Source organism: Lactuca sativa, chromosome 2 (assembly GCF_002870075.4).
Source record: "Lactuca sativa cultivar Salinas chromosome 2, Lsat_Salinas_v11, whole genome shotgun sequence".
NCBI lineage: Eukaryota > Viridiplantae > Streptophyta > Magnoliopsida > Asterales > Asteraceae > Lactuca > Lactuca sativa.
Genome location: NC_056624.2, coordinates 171751244 through 171758865, shown reverse-complemented (window position 1 = coordinate 171758865; position 7622 = coordinate 171751244). Strand labels below are relative to the sequence as shown.

General features: G+C 33.1%; 1 protein-coding gene across 2 annotated transcripts; it reads right to left on the bottom strand.

Moving 5' to 3' along the window:
- Nucleotides 1–234: 234 nt before the first annotated feature.
- Nucleotides 235–7232, bottom strand: LOC111900267 (glutamine--tRNA ligase). 2 transcript variants are annotated; one of them, XM_023896146.3, is made up of 23 exons: nucleotides 6881–7232; nucleotides 6223–6414; nucleotides 5338–5388; nucleotides 5093–5164; nucleotides 4873–4972; nucleotides 4660–4755; nucleotides 4517–4578; nucleotides 4332–4433; nucleotides 4158–4253; nucleotides 3904–4056; nucleotides 3645–3791; nucleotides 3404–3490; nucleotides 3112–3309; nucleotides 2936–3034; nucleotides 2497–2628; nucleotides 2274–2410; nucleotides 2071–2170; nucleotides 1579–1674; nucleotides 1397–1497; nucleotides 1061–1166; nucleotides 868–957; nucleotides 641–770; nucleotides 235–559 (listed from the first exon to the last, which is right to left on the bottom strand). In XM_023896146.3, the coding sequence occupies exons 2-23, from the start codon at nucleotides 6331–6333 to the stop codon at nucleotides 465–467; spliced, it is 2361 nt and encodes a 786-aa protein (XP_023751914.1). In that variant the 5' UTR covers nucleotides 6334–6414; nucleotides 6881–7232; the 3' UTR covers nucleotides 235–464. The 2 variants fall into 2 exon arrangements, with proteins under 2 accessions (XP_023751914.1, XP_023751915.1); XM_023896147.3 differs by having other exon boundaries at nucleotides 6223–6400.
- Nucleotides 7233–7622: the final 390 nt, after the last annotated feature.

Here is a 7622-nt window from a genome sequence, read left to right as displayed (position 1 = left end):
ATCCATGCTTTGTGTGATATAGTTTTTTAAGTCGACCATTTTTTATGTTTTATTTGGTTGTGTTGTTAAACTAAAGACGGGACAAATCATGTCGGATCCATTGACTTCAAGTTTTACCATTCAATTTATTCATAAAATGCAATTTGTTGATTTCTTGCAATGTTCTGGTTTTATGCTCTTTCGTCAAAAATAAGCTAGTTTATTAACTAGCTTATAAGCTAGTTTCCAAAATAATACGATCCAAAAAACTATGATTCAAAATGTTTATGAATCTTGCAAGTTCTTTACAGAGAGGCAGACCGATCACTATTACCGACTTTGGAGAACATAAACCAATCATCACTGCTAATTTAGTAAACAAGTAACAACTAACAAGACACCATTTTAAACATAAGCATCAAAAGTTACATTAAAAAGATGATTAAAAAAAACTATTTTTATAAATTTAGCTGTAACAAAGTCAACTACTTCCAGGCTTTTCCATAGCTGTCGCGCAGGGTAACAGTCCGGTTAAAAATGAGCTTTTCCGGTGTCGAATCCTTATCAGCCACAAAATAACCTGATAATTTTCATCAAATTAATATTTATTCAATTTTTATTTTTTTTTTTTAAAAGTTTTATAATTTTTTATATAATTTACCAAGTCTTTCGAACTGAAATTTGTCGTCTACTTCTGCATGTTTGAGAGATGGTACAGCATATGCGCATGGTATCACCACTTTGGAATCCGGGTTTAAATCATCAAGCCACTTGTCAAGTTCTCCAGGATTCTGTATTTATTTAGTATATATATAAAAAAAAAAAAAAAGGATTAAATGAAATTAATTGGTCGGAAAACTTTATAATAAGTAAATAAAAATGACGAACCTCAGAAAGAAAGAGTTTGTCAAAAAGTCTGACTTCCACTTTTAATGGATCAACTCCAGGAGAAGGCTCTGCAACCCAATGAAGAACACCCTGTGCATATAAATATAAATAAAATAAAAAGTTTATGAATAAAAATATCATTAAATAAAAAAGAGAAGTTTATAAAAAATTAAAAATTAAAAAGCTTGCTTGCCTTTGGTTTTGTCTTTTTGTCTGGATCATATTCAACATGTACTTCAACAACAGTCTTTTTGTCTTCAGAAAGTACTACTTCAGTACACTTGATAGGGTATGCATATCTGAATGAAAAGATATTGTTTGATTAGTGTTTGTTATATGGTAATTGAAGAGGGAATGGAAAGCGGAATGAAGAATACATAGGAATGGAATGGAATGGAGCCATCCATATAATTTCATGTTGTTTCTAACAAAGAACATGTTGGACTGGCTCATTCCATTCAACATGACAATGGAATGTACCAATCCATTCGTTTGTGATTCCATTCCATTATTATAGCAAGCAACAGACCTGAGTAGAACGGTCTTTCCAGGAGCAAGCCCATAATAGTCTTTTGAATCCTTCATTCGAAAGTCAGATTGCTCGATATAAACAACTTTTGAAAAGGGTACCTGTCAAGAAAAATAATAACAATACAATGCAGTCATACAAAAAATTTTAAAACAGAATTATTAATAAAATAAAATGCCAACCTTGTAGTAAGAAGATGGATTATCCCCTGGTGCATCTGGCCATTTCTTTGCATCAAGTTCTGTTACTAAACTGCCCTCAAGATTTGTAATAACAACCTAAAAACATTAAAATTTATTACTATTGTAAAGAGTTTGTCGGGAATAATATTAACATAAATCACATTTTTGGTCCCCAAAAGTTTTCTCTAGCACTTTGAGGTTTTTATATTAACCTAAATTGCAAGATAACTTTTATTGAGTGACCAAAAATGTAAATTACAATGATATTGGAGTAAATTACATTTTTAGTTCCCAAGTATTATCCGATTTTTACAATTTTGGTAACCGTAAAGTTTTTCTTTTGCAACTTGGGTCCTTAATAACAAGTAAAATGACTATATTTTCGGATCATAATTGGAAAAATCGAGACCAAAAATGTCACAAGAAGCGAAATCGTAAGATAAAAGTTTTTGAGGGACCAAAAGTGTAATTTAGTGTAGATATGAAGAGTACCTTTAGTGGATGCAGGACGACCATTGTACGTGAAGCTGTTTTATTTAACTCTTCACGTACATGATACTCGAGGCGTTCCAAACGAATCATACTACCATCACTAATAAAGCAAACATGACCATAAATAAGTACAATATGCTTATCTATTAAACTTATCTAGTTAAAAAAAATTAAAAAAAATAAAAAAAGTTAGAAATGACTACCTTCTTGTAATCCCAATTCCTCTAACAAAACCATTTATTGCAGTTGATGTCACACCTCTGCGCCTCAATCCAGCTAGTGTCATTAAACGAGGGTCGTCCCATCCATCAACATAATTTTCAGTCACAAGCCGATTCAACTATAAAAAACACATGTCATGTCATTATATTATTCCCTTTTATTTAAAAAAAAAAAAAACATTGTTTGACTTTGACTTTGACTTACCTTGCGTTTTGACATTACTGTGTTGGTTATATTCAAACGTGAATATTCCCATACGTAAGGCTGGTAAAGGCTTAGGGCGTCTAGTAACCAGTAGTATGAAGCACGACGTGTCTCAAATTCAAGTGTGCAAAGCTACAACAAAAAAATATCAAATATTTTTCTATATTCTCACAAAATAAATCATTCTTTCTTTCAACCCTGAAAGCATGGTAAGTTCAGATTATTTTTTTTACTTTTATCTTATCATCTCTACTGTTTTTCCCATTTGCAACTCGGTTTTCATGACAACTTCTTAAAGGAAAATACTTTTTTTTTTAATTTAAACTTATTAGTTATACTTGTATACTTAACTATTAGTATCCTTCCAATATATTACTGTTTTCTTTTTTAATTTTATCAGTATGTTTATATAAAAACACAAATACTAAAGAAAACATACTGAATGTGTGATATTTTCAAGAGAATCCACAATGCAATGTGCATAATCATAACTTGGGTAAATACACCACTTGTCTCCCGCATGTGGATGAGGTGTAAACTGAAAAAAAAAAAAAAAAAAAAAAATCAATTAATGCAAAAGAATATAAAAATATATATAGCTTTTTTGATACTTACCTTGATTCGATATGCAATGAGGTCATACATATTAAAATTGTCACTCTGCATATCTTGTTTCATTCTAAGTGTAGCTTTTCCTTCTTCAATCAACCCACATTTCATATCATTAAAGAGTTTAAGTGATTCTGAAATGGGCCTATCCCTCCATGGACTATTCATCTTTTTTTCTCTGTACTCTTTTATTTCATCACCACTCTATTAATAATATAAAATATAAATATGAATACAATCAGTTCAAGTTTCTGTATACTAAAACAAATAAAATAAAATATTTAATTTAATAATAAACCTGGTGATCCACATAGGCATGTCCCCTGTGAATGAGCTCCACTGCTAAATCATACAGTTCTTGAAAATAATCACTCGTGTATGTGATCTGAAATTTTTAAATTGCAGCAAAAAGGGAGACATGCTTTACTACTTTTATCAATCAATATATGCAATGTACTTTAGTGGTAACATACATATATAATCACATTACTATGATGTACAAATAAAGTACATTGTTCATATTGGTAGTAAAACTTTACCTTGAAAGGTTTCCACCCCATCCATCCTACAATTTCTTCAATATGATCGATGTATTCTTTTTTCTCAGCTTCAGGATTTGTATCATCATACCTCAAGTAGCAGCCACCATCTCTCTCTTTTGCAAGACCAAAGTCAACAAACATAGCCTGCACATACACATCATAGTATGTAACTTAAATCTTAAAACTTAAAAAGCAAAGCAGGATCTATATATGTTTACTTTAATCTCTAATGACTTTTGTAGAAATAGAAACGAACCTTTGCATGACCAATATGTAGGTATCCATTTGGTTCTGGTGGAAAACGGGTAAGAACTTTTCCTCCTGTTGTCTTTAAATGTTTCTCTAGCAATGCTTTGGAATTGCATGCTCTGAGCACAGGTCTATCACTGAAAAATACTTCTGTATGCACCTGTCAGTTGTCACACACACAATCATAAACAAACATATTCAAACATGCCACCCAAAAAGACAATACACATAAGCCATGAGTCAGTCAATCATAAAGGTAACCTTATAATTCTCCTCGGGTGAAGGGAATATTAAATAAGGATTCACTTCTTCTTCAGATGGTGTCAGTTGAGGAGCTTCTTCAGGGGTACTTTTGACCTGTAAAAATTTATATATCAGAAAGACAAAAGCATTATGCTTTTTTAGCTGTATCAGTATATAATAATATGCACTCACCTCTACTTTAACAGGCTTCTCTTTCTTCTTTTTTACAGGCTTCTCGTTATCTGCTGCAGTCTTTTCACCAAGTAAAGCATATAGCTTTGAATCTATAAGGTTCTGGGGAAAGATACTAATCAATTTATTTATAATAAAAAAAAGATATGATAAAACAAGAAAAGTGAGTTATTTAACTTATTTACCTTAACAATCTTTGGATCTGCCCAAGGCTGCTTCTTTCTGACATGAGCAAACAGATCACCGACTGAAACCAATCATCAAATGACACATCAGACTCAAATTCGACAGTTGGAAATTAAGGAGATACAAGAAAACCGAAACTCACCATTTGTTCGATACCTTTGCTCCAATATTGCACTCTTTTTCTCTTCAAAGATTTCATCAACTGTTTTTTCTATATCTTCAAGAGAGACCTCGACCCCTGTTAGCAAAGAAGGGCTTCAATTATATTACTCCACAACAATAAAGGATCTCAGCAATATACATTGTTAAATTTTTACAACATAGAATGAAATGGGTAAACCAAAACATAACATACCAACTCCACAAGCTTCCTCAAATTTACTAATTTCAAGATCCTCTGAACCAGTGACTGTAAGAAATGCAAATGCAGCTTCTACCTGGGCAGGAGTCTTTATCTGCAATAGCAACAGCATAGTCATTTTAATGATGGGTGTATATTTTAGTACTTGTTTTACCATAAGAATTAATCATATATATGAATATACTCATATGAAAAGAAATCAAGAACCCAAAACCTTGGAAGAAACAATGTATTCCAGCAGCTTGGGACGATGCACAAGGGCATTGGCAGGAAATTTTGTAGCAACCTGTTATGCACAAGCAATCATTGGTATGCTACTCAAAATTTCATATTACTTTTTCTAACATAAAATATAAATATGGAGGCTTGTAGAAGTTGAATTTTAAACTACAAGTTAGCATATCAACATGTGCATATTCAAGATGGAAGACAAACAATATGTCAAAGAAAGAGTTTTACTGTATAAAGAAGATTGCCAGTAGACCGTTCGCATCCATCAGTAACAGCTGCCTACAGATACATCATTGAATATGAAACAAACTTATCAGAAATATGAAGCTGAGATCATTTCAAACAGAAAGTAAGAGAAGCTACTTTAAAAGTGTAACTACTCTCTAAGCACCTGAGAAAGAGATACAATTTAACTCTCACAATTGCCAAGTTCTATTTATATGCTTATAGTTTTCAATCCAAGAATGGATTGTTTGCCTAAATCATATTGTCTTCTTCATGTGATAACAGTGAATATGTGCATTTCTGAGCCTAACCAAGCCGAAATTTGCTAGCAGGGGTTTGGAATGAAGATCAATGAAACAATGTTAAACTTATATGAACTTTAGCAGCTTATGTGTAGAAATGTTCGAAATCAGCTCAAGCCTAAATTGACAATGTTTTCTAGTCACTTGTAACCTTTATCATGAGCCTAAACAAAAATCGAAATGTAGTCAAATCTTTGTAAAAACAATCTATGAGCGTAAAACAAGTCAGAAAAACTTGTTTTGTTCTCTTTTTGCTCAGTAAAGATGTTATTCTGTCAGGAACAATATAATGGGATAAATTTTCACTACAAAAAATGCATATCACTGTCAAGTTGTTTGCAATTTGTTTCAATTGGGAACTCGGAAGACAGAAGCATGTTATTTTAATAAGCTCATCTCTATAATCTCTCCAGAAAGACTTGATGTAACTGTTAATAGGAACAGCTCGATTATGTGACATACAGCCTCAATCACAGATTCCCGAAGGAAACAATCAAAACTCCTTGACTAATCCCACGCATACACCAAAATAAGTTGTTCATGATGCAATTACATGCAGCCTTATGAGTATCAGTATCAGCCATACCTCGTTAATCACAGCGACAAGGTTCGTGGTGACTTTATTGTTGGCGATGGTGTTCTCTGCAGTGCGCTTATCTAATCCAATCTTCAAAAAAAGGTCAAGAGCTTCCACCATCTTTCTCCACCTCAATTGCTCCGAAAGCTGTAGATTCTTTCTAGAGATTGTGTATTGAAATAAACCCCTGTAATATAAACCCTGCCAAATGTAACGTTTTCAGTGATGAAATGATTTTAAGGGTTTTAACGTGACGAAACCCTAGAAGGGTATTTTCGGGATACGGAAATTTTTGCTTGATTCTCTCGGCTTAAGAGTTAAAAAGATAATTACATAAATCGCCCTTGTAGTTTATAAAAAGTCTATGTTTTAATGTGCATGATATTTCTGTTTTATCCTTATATGTTTAAAAAATTAATTACTCCATACAACAAACTAAACAACAGGTCTCACAAATTATTTCGAAGCTTTGGTGCATACAACAAAATAAACAACAGAAGAGGTTCAAATCAGCATAACATGTGGCTTTCGAATTAATTTTGCAAGAAAAAAACTCCACAAACAGATTCCATGTACAGATTCAAACAGTATGTAGCATTGTAAGGCTCAAATCAACAGAAGAGGTGGATTTCGAACAACATTTGCAAGGAAAAAAGCTTAATGTTACCTGATTCGGAGTCCGTCGTCGCTACGCTGCTGCTTCGGAGTGGAGGATCGAAGTCTGGTAGTGTGTCGTTGCTTGCTACCGCTAGTGACTAGCGGTCGAGTTCACGAGATTGCCGACGAGGTTAAAAAAAGGGTCGTCGGCTGTAAGTCTCACTCTGTATGCGACGATGACAATGAAGAACGAAAGTCGTCGCTGGGGTCTACCGCTGTCCGCTGCCTTGCGCCGGTGAGTAGATGCCGCCGACAGCCGTCCGCCGGTGAGTAGAAGTCGTCAAGCCGATGGGATCGTCGGCGATGGAAGCGACGATGCGTGTAAAGGGGAATTGGATACGATGATTCTCTGATGGATAGAAGCATACATTCTTAGGTTAGGTTAAAGTCACTTAGGGCAAAAATGTAATTTTATATATATATATATATATATATATATATATATATATATATATATATATATATATATATATATATATATATAGGGTAAAGTGAATATACTTAACAACCTTATATAAGCTTAGGTACCTAACCTCATCAAACTACGTCATTTTGCATTAAATTTTCATTGTAATCATCCGAGGTTCTTAAACTTCATCCCTAAACTTGATTTACTTCAAAAAAATTTGGAAATTCATCATTATATTTCTCCTACATCTTTTCATTTGTAGCGGTAGGATATGAAGGCCATAGGTGGTATTCGATAGAAAGACGTGATGTAAAAGAAAGATATTGTTGAAAGTCCAAAGATT

Coding starts and splice junctions, on each gene's coding strand:
- LOC111900267 (XM_023896146.3), bottom strand. CDS start 6,333: ATGGTGGAAGCTCTTGACCTTTTTTTGAAGATTGGATTAGATAAGCGC. Junction 5,389..6,222: donor TTGTCGCTGTGATTAACGAG/GTATGGCTGATA, acceptor ATGTATCTGTAG/GCAGCTGTTACTGATGGATG. Junction 4,057..4,157: donor CACCCGAGGAGAATTATAAG/GTTACCTTTATG, acceptor GACAACTGACAG/GTGCATACAGAAGTATTTTT.